The 17,915-nt window shown below is 37.2% G+C and overlaps 1 protein-coding gene and 1 pseudogene across 2 annotated transcripts; one reads left to right on the top strand and one right to left on the bottom strand.

Annotated features, from left to right (window-relative positions):
* Positions 1-1,397: 1,397 nt before the first annotated feature.
* LOC130433460 (probable E3 ubiquitin-protein ligase HERC3) lies at positions 1,398-8,715 on the bottom strand (annotated as a pseudogene).
* A 444-nt stretch (positions 8,716-9,159) lies between these two features.
* On the top strand, positions 9,160-17,496 carry ppm1kb (protein phosphatase, Mg2+/Mn2+ dependent 1Kb). 2 transcript variants are annotated; one of them, XM_056732496.1, is made up of 7 exons: positions 9,160-9,312; positions 10,067-10,622; positions 12,555-12,655; positions 15,059-15,224; positions 15,313-15,457; positions 15,564-15,698; positions 15,905-17,496. In XM_056732496.1, exons 2-7 carry the CDS (start codon positions 10,183-10,185, stop codon positions 16,034-16,036), a joined length of 1,119 nt encoding a protein of 372 aa, XP_056588474.1. In that variant the 5' UTR covers positions 9,160-9,312; positions 10,067-10,182; the 3' UTR covers positions 16,037-17,496. The 2 variants fall into 2 exon arrangements, with proteins under 2 accessions (XP_056588474.1, XP_056588483.1); XM_056732505.1 differs by lacking the exon at positions 9,160-9,312 and having other exon boundaries at positions 10,336-10,464; positions 10,556-10,622.
* The last annotated feature ends 419 nt before the right edge of the window (positions 17,497-17,915 follow it).

Below are 17,915 nucleotides of genomic sequence, written 5' to 3'. Positions count from 1 at the left end.
ATAGTTGTTCTAGTGAATATAAAATACTTTTGATTGTGAGTGCATACAACACAAGGCTTCTTTTATTAATATCCCCAATCACTTTTATATTTATTTTGTTGAAACTGTGAAAATGCGAATTATATTTAACTCTCTCGCTCTCATGCAAGAGCATTTATTTCTTTAAACTTTCCTGAATGAATGATGTTATTGTATTTCTACCACGGCGTTTTAGTGCCACGTTAAAAAATAACATAAATTCAAGATTACGAGAATAAAGTCGAAATGTTACGAGAATAAAGTCGAAATGTTACGAGAATAAAGTCGAAATGTCAAAATCTGACATGAACTACGAATTAACTCACTGATTCAGATGACGTACTTAAACATAATTTAAACTCTTAAACTACAACTTTCACGAAAATAAAATACGTATTACGACGAGTTTATTTCTCGTAACATTTTGACTTTAATCTCGTAAAATTTCGACTTTATTCTCGTAATCTTGAATTTATGTTATTTTTTAACGTGGCACTAAAACGCCGTGGTAGAAATACAATAACATCATTCATTCAGGAAAGTTTAAAGAAATAAATTCTCTTGCTAGTAGGATTTCTGATTGGGAAATGTTAAATATACTTCTTAAACTGGCCTTAAAAGTTAAGATAAAACGTCCAAACGGGGCCTCACAATTCCTTCCCGACATAAATGTAACTCTCTGCGATGTACCCTCATCTATGGGTTCCTGAATAAACGAACATGCTATTTTAAATTCTGTGTGACTAAATAGAGCGGGATTAGGAACACGAATCAATATGACGTATGTCATTTCAACACCGCTGGCGCTTCGAAAAGGGGGCGGAGATTGTAACAAACCCTGCGTTTGCGGAATAAAACCTGCTCCCGACCAGGTTAGGTTCACGGAGCATGTTACTCTGGTTACTCACTCGGAGTATAAAATACCTCGATTTCTGAAATGGGCTTGACTTACTCCGTGGTCGCGGGTTTGACATACCTCGCGTTCTGAAACCTAAAACCCTGAGTATTCCATTTTCTGGGGTTGACTTACTCTGAGTTTGCACTTACCCTGCTTTCTGAAACGGGCCCCTGGTGGGTTTTGTTTTCCTGTTTTCGTTGTGTTTAATAAATTCAGTCAACTCGCTGTCTGCGTCTGGGTTCTGTCTTCCAATTCCTGACAGTTACAAATAATGTTTTTTCAACAATGTTTTATAGATCTTACAATATACTTTTTTATTATAAACATGTTATGTATGTTATATGTATATTTTATACATTTCTAAGTTTAGTTTTATAACAGAAAAAAATATTTACAAAATAAATAATGTTTACATGTTAACAATGTTTTTAGGCCTTTATGCATTGTCAAATGGGAAATGTTGTCAATAAATGTCATTTTTAGGGTTAAAGCGGTGTCTTTATTTCACAGAACACAAAAATGAATACATGAATGCATTTACCAATAGTGACTCCTCTTATATTTGCTGTGATAAAGAATACAAATTCTACTTTAATTGCTATTAAATCCAACCGCTATTAAAAATTGTATATAACCCATAGGCCTATTCTAAATCTGAGGTGTCTGAAACTCACAATTAACATCAAGACGCATATGGATAATTTAAAAATAGACAGAAGCACCTACATCATACTATTATGTTAAAACAAATAGCTCCATTGATATGGGCATTATTATATAAATTAAAGTGATTGGTTGATACTTATATAGTACAGTACAGAATTTTTTGCAACCCTGAGACCTCAAATAATCTATATTGCACACATCTCATTCCACTTATTTAAATTACCTTGTTCAAGAAAGACATGATCAGTAATGCTGAACAACTGACAATGTATATTCTGGAATTTCATTCCCGTCCAAAAACCTCACAAAAGCTGATAGCATGTACAAGCTTGTTACGAAGTGTGTCGATGTCGCTGTATTTGGGAAGGAATAATGTGCCAAAACATGTCTGAGCTTCCGGGAAACGATCATCTAAATTAGAAGTGTTCAACAGCACAATCTTCAGAGTCAGCTTTGAGAGACCACCAGCAGGTACACGATCCGTTCCATACATGAAAACTGAGCAAAAATATGTAGCGTGAGGATACTAGTAATCCAAAATAAAATAAAGTGCACATTACATACATAACAGAACTTCAGATTTTCTACTGTTCATTGAGATGCAATTGTTTTAATTTCTTTACTATAACATAGACAAATGTACAGCTGCCACAAACATATAACTTACAAAGAAACGTCTTTCTCTCTTCTTCAGAAAGCTCGAAGAAAACAGTCCAGAAATTCTGGATCAGCTCATCAGAAGGAGAACACAGTTCATATGTAGCACCCTGAATTAGTAAAATAAAGTACATTAAAACTACTTACATTTATAAAGAATGGGATAAGCGACTTTATGCAAATGTTTACCTTCTGAAGGTCTTCCCACTTATATAGAGGAGAACCGTAAACAACTTCTCTGAGCTCTTCAGGGTGAAACATTTTCCAGGCATTGCTGGGACAGCCTTCAGAAAAACCTGCAGAGAACTGCTCGAACTGATTCTTTACGGACTTGTTGAAAACGAAATCCACATACAAATCCACATACTTCTGTCTGCAAAAGCATGGAAGATACAACTTGATGTTTTTATTACCAATTTAACAAAACTTGCTTTGTGATATTATCTGTAACATCTAGCCGATTTAATGTGTTAACATGGAAGCTAAAATCAATTAAAATGCATGAATCATACCTGTTAAATTTGGTCACTGGAGTTTGAGCTCCATTTGGAATGAGCTCTTGGTCTCTGACCTAAATGTATAAGCAAAAAGGCATAGGAGTAAGGCATATAAACAATACTCGTGCTAGAACTGTGGTCATCCAATCATAGTGCAGGTCATTTATAATTGAAAAATGGAAAGGTACAGTACGGTAGCAAAGCTGCCTGTTTCATTTGAATGATCTCAAAAGCATGCGGAAAATAGTAAAACAGAATTTTTTTTTTCAGTGCACAAAAACTTCTAATAAAACTTTTAAGTGAAGTTCAACATAAAAGCAGAAGAATATGTTACTTTATTGTAAAAATAACAAGAGGGATGGTATTACCATAAAATCCAGGTAGAGCTCATCTATTACGTCTTCATCTTCTGCCAGAAGATTTTTCAAACTACTAATATAAGAAATAAAATAAGTGCTGCAGTTGTCATTTTGGTCACCATTTCACACAGTCATCACGACAAAAATATTTCACAACATTATCACAATTTATAACAAAAGTTAATTTAGCTTTTGTAGGGGTGCACACAGGGAGAGTTTGTGTCTTAAAATTTTAAGCAGGTGCTGAATTTATTTATAATATTATCATATGTGTTCTTACAGTGTGTCTACACTGACAAGGCTCGACAAGATAAAAGACGATAGAATTATAATTTGATAAATTTGTCAACATTGGATGCGACTCGACACAACAAAACAAACCCATTTAGAACAAGCCATTGTCGTGTCATGCCGTTTGTGTCCAGTGTACACATGGCTTTAGTCCTGTGTAAGCCACCGCAGTGCTTCGAAAGACAGTAGAGTAAGTGACCCGCTAGAGGCCGCTAAATTTCATACAATAGATCTTTAAAATAGGTTATATTTAATGCTTCGATATTGATTCATACCTTGCCTCCACTGGCGTCAGTTCCACTAAATCCTGCAGAGTGGGACTCAGGCAGAGGAGCTTTTTGAACAATGCCAGGGGGAAATTGATGTTTGTGAAATGATCGTTGTAAAGTGCAATTCCACAGACAAGCCCGAGATAGTAAAAATCGGTGACATCAGCAATCTGAAATTAAAAAGGAACTCAAGTATTGACCTGAATGGAAATAAAACATGCAAAAGTGTGTTTAAAGGTGTCATGACTTGGAAGTAAACGCCCACTGCAATGATTGGATGACGGTTCCAAAAGACAGCAGTGTGCCATGCGATGTACATTTCTATGTGTCTGTTTGACAAGCCACGTACTTCTTGGAGCCCTCTGTAAACTTGGTTAGACATGTAGGTTACACATTATCAAGATTCAAGACATATAAAGCGATCTCTAACGAAGAAATAGTGACGCATGGTACGTTATATGTTATAAAGCTCAAAATCTGTAACTGACCACTTATTAAGACCTATGTGCCGAGGCTTTTTGATCTAAGACCAAACAACAAGAATAATAGCACTTATTAATTACAAACAATTGCCCAAGTTCATCTACTAATCAGGGGTTTAGTTTAAACTGACAGACAAAAATATGTCGCTATGGTAACAATTTTGTCAATCATCACAAATGTTGGAGTGTGTACATGGCGTAAGTCATTCGCGAACCAGAGGGTATGGCTAGAGAAGTAGTTGTTGATATTCTTTTGCGGAGGAGGTGTTCAACCTATCAATGATAGGTAGCCTACATTCCAAGACCTGCCATTCGTTGGGCCTGGTGTCAATAAAAGTTGTCATTTCAGTAACAAGGACGACTTCAGTTCTGACACTAACGGGATGTTCGTTTGAATAGGATGAGCTTTTATATAACAAAAGCTCAGGTTAAAATTGATTTCTTAATTCATGACACCTTTAAACTAAACAGTTTAACTTAAGTGTACAGTCATTTGTTTATCGAGGTGTGAACCACTTAGTGATCAATTCTATTATAACTGTGAACGTGAAAGGAATACGTACATTAGGATAGAACCAAACCAGCTGTGAATCCTCGAAGACTTGCAGTGGCTTTTTCTGCCATGTGATAAAGGCCTCTGAAAGGAGGGAGAAGAACTCGGCAGATAAGCCCTGAAAATCTTTCCCATTCTCCCCTATAAACTCCACCTGTACAGAAGATATATGGTTTAAAACACTGAAAGAAATCAGAATACAAGGCCTTAAGTATAATGCCTCGTCATATATCTCAATAGTCAACTATTCGGTTTCAGATAGTTATTTGCAGATGCTTTTATTAGATTCGATATTGTAGATAAGATGTTTTCAGTATTGTAATATGTGGATGCATATACATTTCACATACAATTTATGCAAGTAAACAAACCTCCAGTGGTAGTGCACATTTGTGGTGGCCTTTCTTGAGATACTTTAGTGCGTCTTTTAACAGTGATTTTCTCTTTACGTGCAGCTTGTTCTCAGGGATGGGCAGTAAGACTCTATCTGCCTGTTGGAGTTTTTTCTTTAAGTACTTAGAAAGTAAAAATTATGTTAGATCTAAAATGATCAAAATAAAAAATACAATAATTTAAATAATATATATTAATAGAACTTGTTTATTAACTTAAATTAGTATCGTAAATTTGTATTAGTATCATACTATTTAGAGATAATATAGCAATTTTAACAGTGTAATGTTTTCCAATACAGGATGATCTAAAGATCTAATGAACTGAGTTACACACTTCAGAACTGAAACGTAAAAAAACGACTTACACTAAAAATTCTCATTTTACTTTCAGTATCAGCCACAAAACTGTAAGGGACCAACTTTTCAATATTACTCTGAAAAAGGAAAAAAGAATTGAAAGAGGGCAGAATAATAGCTGAGATTCACTACATACAGTATGTGGCAACAATGGTCTTACATTTTCAGGCAGGTCGGCAACTTCAGTGATGCAAAACTGACTTTCCATTAGGGCACATTTTCTTCGCCTGTTAACCTGCATCAGCAAAGAAGAAATAGACCAACCTGTATTTTTCACCACATGCCTGTTTGGAGGTACTCAAAATAACAAATTGTTTACCAAAAATAACCGAGTCAAAACAGAAAGCATGGTGGTCAGTGATTCCCACTGGTCACAAGGTTGTGTTGTCATTTGTGTTATGAGTCTCGTTGATTGCGAATGGAAGACTTTTACAAGCGTTCTGAAGTATGAAAATGGCATTCTAGTCCAGAGTCTTTCTGTTGAGATTTAAACATAAATGTTTCATTAGGAGTACATTGTTTTGTAACAAATAACTTGAACGCACATTTTAAATTGGTGTTTTACCCAGTGCATCGCATGGACCCAGTTTTTCAATGGCATCAGCCAAATATACAGCCAGCGTTTTTTGATGTCCTTCCTGCAGGACTCGGATGAGTTCAGGCAGAATAAGATAAACTCGGAGAGCTTCTACTTCGGTCCGACAGACGCTCAGAGATTGAAGCAGTTCTCTCTCCACAGTGTGCTGTACCTGAAGAAGTGTCACTCATTTCTTTAAAGGTAAAGTTTTTTCATGGGAATAAAAATGACTGCGCATTTAAAATAGTTTTTTTACCTCTAATAGGACTTTAGTCTTGGTAGCAATTTTCTCAAAAGCAAGACGAGCTACGGAAAGATCCAGACCAGAATATTCCACTGACGTCAGAAAATGTTTGTCACGACTGATGATCCGTACAAACCAAATTTTAAAGAAACAGAAAGGAAATTTGCTATGAATCAAAATAAAAAGATGAACCTCCTTACCAAAAAAAAGATGTACTACCTTTTATCAATAAAACTCCCATTTACACATGATGGCGAGGAAAATATCCTTTTGATTTCCCTAAAAAAGCCATTTATGTACTTATTATTAACATGAAATCTGATGTATAAAGTGTCCAATAGTTTATAACGTGATGACACTCCCACCTTTTGGTCTGTCTCCATGCATTTGTGTCATATTCTTTCAGCCACCTGTCAATCATTTTGTCATCTATTGTTGTACATGCATGCGATATCACACTTGTTTCATGGCTCTAGATAGAAAGAGACATGAAGTGTGAAACTGTGCAAGCAAAGAAGTAAAAACATGAATATATGCTGTATACCTGCTGCATTACCTGACAGACTTGAGCAATTGAAGTGTTTCCAGCAGCTAGAACTCTCTTCACTTTTAAAGCAAGGCTGTGGTCTGATAAACAGAGCACACATTCAAACAGTGGAAATAAAACAACAAAATAATGTCTGCTATTATGATTGTTATTTGTTATTGGTTGTATTTTCTACCTGATGGCAGATAAACAGGTAAAGGGACAGCTTGCATTGTTCCATTCCCCAGTTGTCCTTGCTTTCCACATCCAAATGAGTAGATCATATTGAACGACTCTGACAATGCTAGAGTGTGATGCCTATAAAAAAATAACACTATCATTTCTTCTTCAACATCCATAACCATTTTAAATGAGAAAAACATCAGAAAATATCACAGTCGAAATAACTTAAACCGCTCTAAAAAAAGGAAAATGTTAATATAGTGAACTGGTACCCACCCTCCACAGGCAATCTGAGACACCTTTGCTCCCATGAGTTCAGCGACCAGCCGAGGGTGATACTCGTTCCTTAGTGAACTGTGTCCAAGCTGCCCACAACTGCCTGATCCAAATGTGAACACATATCCACCCTAAAAAAGTATGTACTTATAATCAGTGTGTATGTATTCAATACTGAGAAATACATGAATTATTGACCAAAATACATATTTAGGTGTCAATTTTACTCATCCGACCTTTGTCAGAATAGCAGTATGCTCTTCCCCACAAGAGATAAAGATTGTTTTCTTCATATTCAAACTCTTGACACAAGTCGGAGTGTGTCTACCTGTGACAACATCAACATCATCACCGTATATTTTTAAGTCAAATACATTCGTGGCAAGACAACAATAGATAATTACTAGTCGTGTTCCCCAGGCCGAGCTGTCCGGCGTTGTTCTTTCCCCAACCGAACACTGCTCCAGAGAGAGACAGAGCAAAGCTGTGGTCTCCTCCAGCACTGATCTATACTACTGGAATGCCATACAGAGATTTGAGCGGTTGTGGGGACTGGATGCGGCATTCTTCCTTCTCCAAGAAAGAGGATTTCTCTAAACCCAGCTGACCATGGCTGTTATCCCCCCACACCAACAACTGACCATCTGCAAGAGAAAGACGTCAAGTGCACCCCTGGTAAATAAATTCTGGTTGCAGTTTTAATCTAATAGCCCCGGTGATGTATAAACAAACAGTATATATATATATATATATATATATATATATATATATAAGAACTACAGAAAGTAGAAAAATGTAAATACCGCGGATAATTGCAATGCAATGTTGGTTTCCACATGCCACCTGTGTAACCTGTCTGTCACAGAGAACTTTGAAGAGCCTTAAATAAAGAAATAATAGTTTGTAGTACAAATATAAAATGCATTAGTAATCGTAATAAAGTGAGATTTTAACACAGACGCACCTGCAGGAATTCCATGTCTCAATAAAAAGAATCTCTCCGTCAGATTTGCACAGGACCGCACAAGACGTTCCAATCTTTACCAGTTTAATATGGTCTTTCTTTAAGTTAAAGTCTAAAGAAAAGCGCGTATTTCATTGGATAAACTTACATATACAGTAAATATAAAGTAAAAGCACACATACACACTTGTAAGAGATAGGCTAAATAAATTACTTCGCATCACAGAATCATTTCCCTGTCCATCGCCATACTGAAGGACCGAGACGTCTCCATTTTCGCCGATGACTCCGAGACATCTTCCTATTTGTTTATCTTGGATAGTTGACTTTGGACACGAGATCTTTATCACAGAAGGGTCGTGTGTCGCCTTCTCCGCGGTCCCATCATCCACTCCCTCACCACGAGTCCCCCAGTAGTAGAACATCTACGTTTGAACCACAGTAACTGATGCCAGTTTTCTTCCTGGAATTGTTACTTCCCTTGTTTACTGACAACAGGTGTTTCAATGACAACTTATATTCCCTAGAAACGAAAGTAAAAATGTATTTCCTTCAAAGTTATACTTAAGATAACTTACTTATACTTCTGCCTATTGGTTAAGTGCAAGTTATTGCTGCGATAGTTTGATTGCCTGAATTAATAATTAACCATTATGAATATCTATGACGACATTTTAATGTATGCTACTATTTCGTATTTTCAATGATTTAAAAATTATATCGTTTTATATCATTTTTTTTAATTAAATTATATCAATTCACGTCCTTATTACATTTACGATAAGGATGAGAAATATGTAGGCTTTTAATAAGGTTTGCATTTGAGCTCTTTTTTACAACTCGAGTGGAGAAGAGAAGCTCCGTGTCATTGGCTTAAATCACTGTCAATCGCAGAGGTGTGCCCAATCAGCGAGCGGGGAACCGATGGCTCTGATTGGTTCACGGTTTTGGTATTTTTCCCTTTTGAGGCGGTCGTTAATGTATTACTGCAGCTCAAATGAATCGACTGTAAGATTATTGACGGTTTAAAATCGCATGATATCAACCTGTTATCCGTGAAACACCAACCGAACGACGTATGTCGCTATCATTACACTAAAGGTATGTATGGAATATAAAGGTGAAGCTAACGTGCTTTGTTGTGGCGGGTAAGTGGATCGTGTTTGCTAGCAGCGCGAGCGCGAGCGCTCAAGGACACAACTTGATGGTTAATGTTCATCTATGCTTATGTTTACCACCAATTAAAACAAATAAATACCTTGATGGTGTGATAACCGTCTGTTTTAGGCATTGTGTGTTATGAAGGATGTTAAAAATGTGTTTACAGCAAGCTGTTTGAATGTACTGCTAGCATGAACTTATGTAAGCGGAGTGTTGCGTCATGTTTGTTGATACGTAACTTTATTTATCTTGCCATTTAGCGGTCTTCATTTCAGTTATTCTTCTTTAAAATGATCATAACAGCATCGTCAACGTGCATTATATGTGATTTTGTGTCAGAAATCTGGTGTGAATTAAGTAGGGGGTGGGGCACATAACTTGTAATGTGGTTAGTGGGGAACTCAAGTGGGAGGGGCAGTAAAGGCATCCTTCATGAAAATGTGTATTGAAATCGAATGGTCCTCCGACCTAGAATTTGTATGCCTGCTTTATGCAGATGTGTGCAATGTTAATGAATGATGAAGGGAGGGGCAGTGATCTCTCTGTTTAGTGTTTAAACAACTAGTGAACTTGTTTTTGACACACAAACAAAGGTACGTGCTGTACGTCACTCACTGACATTTCGATCAGTATGTTAAGAGAATATCAGTCCTCAGGGCGTATAACTAACTTGCTTTTTCGTTTTTTCTTTCAGACGTCAAGACTAATCAAACACACCCACTAAGAACATTGTTCCACGCTGAATTGTCCCTTTTGCAAGGACATTCCGAACTGTTTTTCTTGTATTTCTGGACCACCCATTCGCTGAGCATGTCAGTTGCCCTTCTTGTGCGATATGCCACGCTCAGCGGGTCTCGAGTCTGCTGCAGGGCTGCCCTCGGTCTGACTGGCGCTCACCAGAAAGACCCGAGGCGGTCTCTACACTGTCCATCATCCGTCCGATCCAGCAACTCCCGATTTGATCCGGACAGCAGCGGCAAGCCCACAACCTGGGACTCGTTTGGGATCTGGGACAACCGGATCGATGCGCCCATTTTACTTCCGTCGAGCATCCGCTACGGAAAACTTATTCCCAAAGTCAGCCTGTCCAAGGTGGGCTGCGCCTCTCTGATCGGTCAGCGGAAGGAAAATGAAGACCAATACCAGCTGTCTCATATGACGGACAATATCATGTACTTTGCAGTGTTCGACGGACATGGAGGGGCAGAAGCTGCCGAATTTTGTCACAAGCACATGGAGCATTATATTAAGTAAGGATCAGTCTTTAGGAATAATTGACAGTTCACCAAAATCTTTATATGACCACAAACACCTTTCCATGATAGTGGTCACCTAGACCAGCGGTTCCCAATCCTGGTCCTCGCGACCCACCGCTCTGCATATTTTGTGTATCTCTCTTGTTTAACACACCTGATTTAAATCTCTAGCTCATTAGAAGAGAGCTTAATGAATGAACCGCGTTCCGATTGAAGTGTTCCCTGAACTGTGTTCATTGCTCTCTACTCCCTGCACACATGAAATCGGCTGACGTTAATTTAAGAACACGAAGAACAAAACTTACTACGGAAGATTGAAGGGTAATTTAACCGTAATTTTGAGATTTGCGCAACATTATCCACATTTCGAACGGGATTTATGGCAGAATATCTAGTGATGTTTACTTCGCAGGGCTCTTATGGGCGTATTAAACAAACCTCCGAAGCGGTAGGAGAAGCATACAAAATATGCAGAGCAGGGGGTCGCGAGGACCAGGATTGAGAACCGCTGACCTAGACCTCTTTGGTGACGCAACACAATCTGCATTCTTACAATAACAAGGCTAATCTTAGAATTATTTAATGAGATAAAGCACTGCACCTTTAAACCTATTTAAATGATTACACGCTTTAGAGTAATGAGTAATATGATGTCCATAATGTTTCAGGACTCTAGACTCACGTTTGAGAGAGGTGGCACCAGCCCTTAATTTGGTAGCACCAAATTTACTCACGGGGTGAGGTCAGAAATGAAGAATCACTAAAATTCGAATGTGTTTCATACATTAATTAAGCAATTAGACATGTTATAAATCAATAAGAAATGAATACAAATCATTGTTAATGATTCCATATTTTTTATTGTATATGTAAACTCTCTTTCAACACTTTTCCATATTTAAAGCACATCTTTCATAAAGCTACGTTCTTCCTATATTTTTTGTGAACAACTCGTATGAAAGAAAACAATTCCTTTAATATCAGTGAGTGTTTTTTGAGCCCGTTGTTTGATGAACATTATAAACAAAGTTATTTTTTATACTGCTACCCGCTTAACAGCACGCGCACTATACTGGAACACACTGTTTCTACTGTTACAACCATTCTTGTTACTATGGGAATTTTGTGTTCATATGTCCATTTCAGAGTAAGAAGGCGTGAAAGAGAACTCAAAGTATTTTGTACTCTTGACTCCCTGTGCACTTCCATAACTTTAATAACACGCGAGACCTGAAGGCTTTTAGTGAATAGTCCTCATGAAAGCTAATACACTTTTCACACACTTTTATCAATAGCGACTTGCCAATAAATAGGACTTAAGTTGATGTATTACGTTATACATGCTTTGCAGTATCGTAAGAGAACTTTATACATTTACATTTTACATTTAGCAGACGCTTTTATCCAAAGCGACTTACAGTGCACTTATTACAGGGACAATCCCCCTGGAGCAACATGGAGTAAAGTGTCTTGCTCAAGGACACACTGGTGGTGGCTGCTGGGATGGAACCACCAACCTTTGATTTACCAGTTCAGTGGTTTAACCCACTAGACCACCATCTCCATATACAATAGTATAGAGCTTAAAGTTCAAAGTTTAGCCGGGGAAATTCTTGTATTCTCAGATATATTTGAATTGCAAGATTGAGCGCTTCACTCTTGCTCTGTCGGTGTTCGTAGCATTTACATGTGCCTCTTACACCCGCGCATTACGTTTTGGGGGTGGGGGCACTGATAGATATGCGATAAGTTGAACGAAGGGAGACGAAATTAGTGACTGAATGCGCCGTTGCTCAGTATAACATGGCAATAATTATATATTGATCAGTCTGGTAGTCGCAATGGTAGTTAAAAAGTCGCAAAATGTGACCGTCTGTATATATGACATAACCAACAGCTTCTAATGAATTTGATTATTGTTTTTAGAAAAATTGCCGAAGAAGAGGATAACTTGGAGTTTGTTTTAACCAAAGCTTTTCTTGAGGTGGACAAAGCATTAGCACGGCACCTTCACTTCATTGCAGATGGTAGGTTCCATGGCATTCACATGATTTTTGAAAGCATGCCTGCTACTTAAATTTGTTTTTAATATCTAATATTCTCAGTGTTTCAGTTGTAGTTTGAGAAGTCTCCGTTGCTTTATAAGTTTTGCATTGATGCTTTAGGATACAGAGAACAAAGCCAAGGAAATGTTTGCGAACTGAACACTGAAGTTATATTGTTTTCATAAAATGATGCCTAATAGAGAGCAAAGTAGATTTTTTTTGTTATGGTTCACGGATGTCTCCTTGGCTCTGTAAGTTCTCTCATTTTATATTGGATGGCACCTGCAAGTATATATTAGGGGTGATGAAAATTGGGTTACACTTCAGTATAGGGGGCAATTGTTATTAGCATGCCTATTATTGGCATATTGGTTGTTTATTAGTACTTTTAAAGTCCATATTCTGCATGACCATACTCTAGCTCCCTAATCCTACCCATATTCCTTATTCCCTAAACCTAATAACTACCTTACTATTTATTAACGAGCAACAAATTAAGAGTTAATTGAGGAGTGTTAATGCTTTGTTAATTGCAAGAATTGCCCCCTATACTGAAGTGTGACCGAAAATGTATTTACTGATTCTTGACTCTGATTCACAAAAATGTAAACAAATCACAATTATATCACACTAGTGGCCAATTTTGAAAAATTCAGATATTTCATTAGATGCAGGTCTTGTAAACCAAAGGTTTTAGAAGAATTAAAGCCACCATGAAACAGAAGTTGCGATTGACTTCTTTTCCGTATCGTGAATCGGCTTCTGAAATTAGAAAAAAATGTAGAGCGGGGCTTTATTTTGCCCTTCCCTTTTTGCTTGGTTTGTCGTAAGTTGGGCCCTGGGCCTGTAAAAAATTACACCCAATAAAGGTTTTTGAGTTGAGAGCCAGAAGAAAATATTGTTCCAAAATATTACTTCAGATCAGAAGAAATATTATTATATAGGAAATTATTGTTATATATACGTATGAAATTGTAATCAGTGTATGCCTTATGTCCATTGAGCTTTTTTTTTTTATAAACATTTATATATATATTTAAATATATACATAATTACTCTTCGTTTTAGTGTGTAGTGTTACTTTATTTTGTACCGTACTTTAACTTTGGGGCTAATAGCAAATATTGTAAAAATTCCCTCCTTTGGATCACCACTGTATTTTATAAAAGGTGTGTTTACACTGATCTCACAGCTGCCATGTTTTTATTCCCTTAAATTCTACAATTTAGATTTAGCCAATGACTATGAGGCTAAACAAACGTTAAGAAAACATCCAATCCAACCAATGTTGTCATAAATATTAGGCATTTAAGAGAAAATGTAATAGAAATCTGCTGAGATGCCTCACTTATTTCAGTATGTCACTAAACCACTATAAAAAAAAAAACATTCATGCTTCTATGCTGTTGTTGGTAAACATGAAGAATAATTTGAAATCACATTATATCTTGATATGAACAATCCCACCCCTAGTATATATCATTCACACTTTTTATACTGAGCTTTTTTCATTTGTCTAGAATTTTTGCTTTTGTTAGATTCATGTGTTTTGCTAAGGATAATAAATGCTGTTGTGACAGATTGACTAAGGTTATGATAGGTAAATGTAGTATGCGGCCTGCTAGTGTGGGCTGCTGCGTGACATGTCCAATCTTGCCCTGTGTGTGCGTGTTATATCCACAACAGCCTCGGACCCAGCTAACCCCCTATAAGAGCTACAGGTCTGCGGTATCTTTATGGAGACCGGAGGGCTAGATTGCTCCAGCGGGTCCTTGCGTGGACTTCTGGAAGGTTCCTCAACTTTCTCTCTCTCTTTCTCTCGTTCTCTTTCTTATCTGTTGTTTACTCTGTTCCTCCTTCATGTGTTGGTTGCTGGAGAAACACGATTAGCTTTTTGTGTCCATTTGTATGGATTTACATGTGTGTATATATATTTATATATATGACTTAAAAGATGCTATAATAATTCTTATTGAAAAAATTGGCTTTTATCATGAAGAGAATTGTATTTTGTACTTTTCTAGGCTAAGCGTAACATTTTGCCTAAGCAGTGTTATTTACTTTTATAATGTGTAACGTTACAATGTTTTAAGTCAGTAATGCTGTGAGACCTGCTTGCCTTGACTTCTTGAATATATAATGTCCTCTCAAAATTCCTTCAATGTCTTGTTTTATAGTTATCAGGCACTCACTTCCCTAAGCAAGAGCGCATGTCGCATATATTTGTGCAGAATTTGATGTTTTGGTCAGTGTTTCAGAACAGGACAAAATACTATAGGGTGTTTTTAATAACAATACATTTCTGTTCAAGTTGTTGTGTGTGAAAAACTGTCTTAAAACATCATAGACAGTAACCACACTGCCTCCATCTCTGTTGTTTTTCAGCCTCTTTATTAAGCGCAGGCACCACGGCCACAGTGGCCCTGTTGAGAGACGGCATCGAGCTGGTGGTGGGCAGCGTGGGGGACAGCCGTGCCATGCTGTGCCGCAAAGGCAAGGCTCTCAAGCTCACCGTGGACCACACACCTGAAAGAAAGGATGAGAAGGAGAGGTAAGATTGGATTAATTGGCGCTACGGGGACATATTAAAACAAGCCATGGGAGAGCGATTTGTCTGATCGTGATGTTTGTTTTGGCAGGATACGTAAAAGTGGAGGTTTTATTACGTGGAACAGTCTGGGTCAACCAAACGTCAACGGAAGGCTGGCCATGACGCGCAGCATCGGCGATTTCGACCTTAAAAGAACAGGTGTCATCGCTGAACCAGAAACCAAGAGGATTTTGGTGAGAGGAGCTGTTTTTTGCATTGTTTAATTGGCTTTGATGTACTAAAATGTACCGAACTGCAAAATATCTCTATTTTTGTGTGTGATGTACATACTTGTTTCAGTTAAATCATGTGCACGACGCATTTCTGGCCCTCACTACCGATGGTGTCAACTTCATCATGAACAGTCAAGAGATCTGTGATGTCATCAATCAGTGTCACGACCCTAAAGAGGCGGCGCTACGAATCTCTGAGCAGGTTAGATGACATAGCTACACAGCTCTGTTTTTTCGTCGGAAATCGTGTGATTTTCTAACGACTGTATATAATAAACATATACATGTGTGTGTTGTTTAATTATGTACATGTCTGCAGGTTTCAAGAGGTATCCATCTCTTGAATCCACATTTGAATCTGATTGGACTATGTGAATTGTTGTGTTGACACTGTTTTTTGTTTTTCAGGCTCTTCAGTATGGATCTGAAGACAACAGCACTTCCATGGTGGTGCCATTCGGTGCGTGGGGCAAACACAAGAGTTCAGATGTCAGCTTCTCCTTCAGCCGCAGTTTCGTTTCCAGTGGCCGCTTTGCCTAAACTGGGAAACAACCAACAGACAAAAGTGCAATATTTCGTAAAAACAACATATTGAGGGACACATTAAAAAACTATAAAGGCCACAACTCAAAAGTGTGTGGTTTCAAAATGTATAATATCTTGATAGCGTCAGTATTATGCTGAAAAACTGTTTTGCGTTGAACACATAACAAACATTGTAATAATCTTTAAAACGCAGGTGAGGAACATCACAGATTTGCATTCTCAGTTTGTCCTTTCAGATTCTTGCTTTAAGTTTTCAGTGATAAGACGTTACGTGGTCACCCCTGTTCGGCTTCTGTTCACAGACACACAACGCTTGATAACTCTGATGTGAATGTCATGGTACTGTATAATTAGTACGGTAAATAGTTTACCTTGTTTCTCATTGTAGAATCCAGGCCCGTTCTCTCTAATGGAATCTCAAAACAACTTTGTTTCATAACAGGAATTTTAAGCACTTTGAATCTTTTAAGGTTTCGTTATTATCGTAAAGGGTGTCACTGCCTTTGTAATTATATGACACAAGCACATTTCAGCAGCGGTCCATTGATCTTTGTCTGTTGACTATGCATTTTCATTGGTTCATAATGAGTCTGTCTATAAAACCTTTTTGCACATTCCTTGTGCATGAACACATCTAAATAACCGTCTCTAGTTTGTAGCATAAATTTTCATCTTTAAGAACAAATTTGAATCCAGATCTGCGGTTGCTGTTTCATTAATTTGCAATGCAACTCGAGGACCATTTCACAAACTAGTAGATTTTTCTGTGCCTTTTCCATAACCGTCTGTTTTTATTTTTTTGCGTGTAGTTGTTATGAAGGACTGTGGGATCGTGGGTCAAATTTTGAAGCGGTGACTTATAGTTTTGCTAGACAAACATCATCATGTTTTGTACAGTTTCAACTACAATGCATAGAGAAAATTACAGATGTTTGGTATTTATATAATGTGAATAAAGGACAGTTAACTTTGTGTACAATTGTATAGAAGCTGTATTTAAATATTTCTTTACTCATACAGTCTCGGAGACGACGAAGTATTTCGTTTTAATTTTGCTAATGTGATCGTTGTAATGGCGTAAATATTTAATACACAATGTGATCATCTCTGATATACACTTACTTGTTTATATTTCTGGAGCCATACACATACACCTCAGCATCTAATTTTACTCTTTTTATCATTCACACATAATCCTGTGTGAAGTGGAATCTATGTGTTTTATTAATTTCATCTTATTTTAACCTTTTAACATGGTTCATTTTGCTGCAATGTTATACATGTACTGTTCCAGAGTTATTTTTTTCTGTTAATGTGTATTATATACAGTGCTAACGTGCATGGATTTTTACAATAACTTTTTTGATCTGTGATATGTATTTTCTGTACTGTACATGGAAATAACCTTGTAAAGTACGATATATCTGTGAATAAAGTTTGGTCAGAAACACTGATTTATTTTGAACCAAACAACCCAATTGTTGGACCCTCATCACTGGGCACATATTCTCGCACATTTTTGTTGGGGATTTTTTTTATAGAGCAGTTGACATGAATGAACTGCATAGAAACGTTAAGCAGTATGACTACAAATCCCTCCCTCTGCTTTATATAAGATCTCACACCACAGATGAATCACAGACAGACAACTTTCTTCATCTAAGAGAGATCAGACACCCTTAGGACTTCCAGAAGTTACTTCAAAAAGATCTAGGAGGGTAAGCACCTTAACCTTATGTACTTACTGAAGTTATTTGCTAATTGGATTATTTGGGTATTGGTTTAAGACTAAAAAACATCAAAAACTCACAGAGGTATGTTGTCAATGTATTATTGTTGTCAATGTAAAATGTGTGTAGTTTTTATTATTATT

Source organism: Triplophysa dalaica, chromosome 2 (assembly GCF_015846415.1).
Source record: "Triplophysa dalaica isolate WHDGS20190420 chromosome 2, ASM1584641v1, whole genome shotgun sequence".
NCBI classification, from domain to species: domain Eukaryota; kingdom Metazoa; phylum Chordata; class Actinopteri; order Cypriniformes; family Nemacheilidae; genus Triplophysa; species Triplophysa dalaica.
The sequence above is the reverse complement of the archived record's forward strand: the minus strand, read 5'-3'. Positions and strand labels throughout refer to the sequence as shown.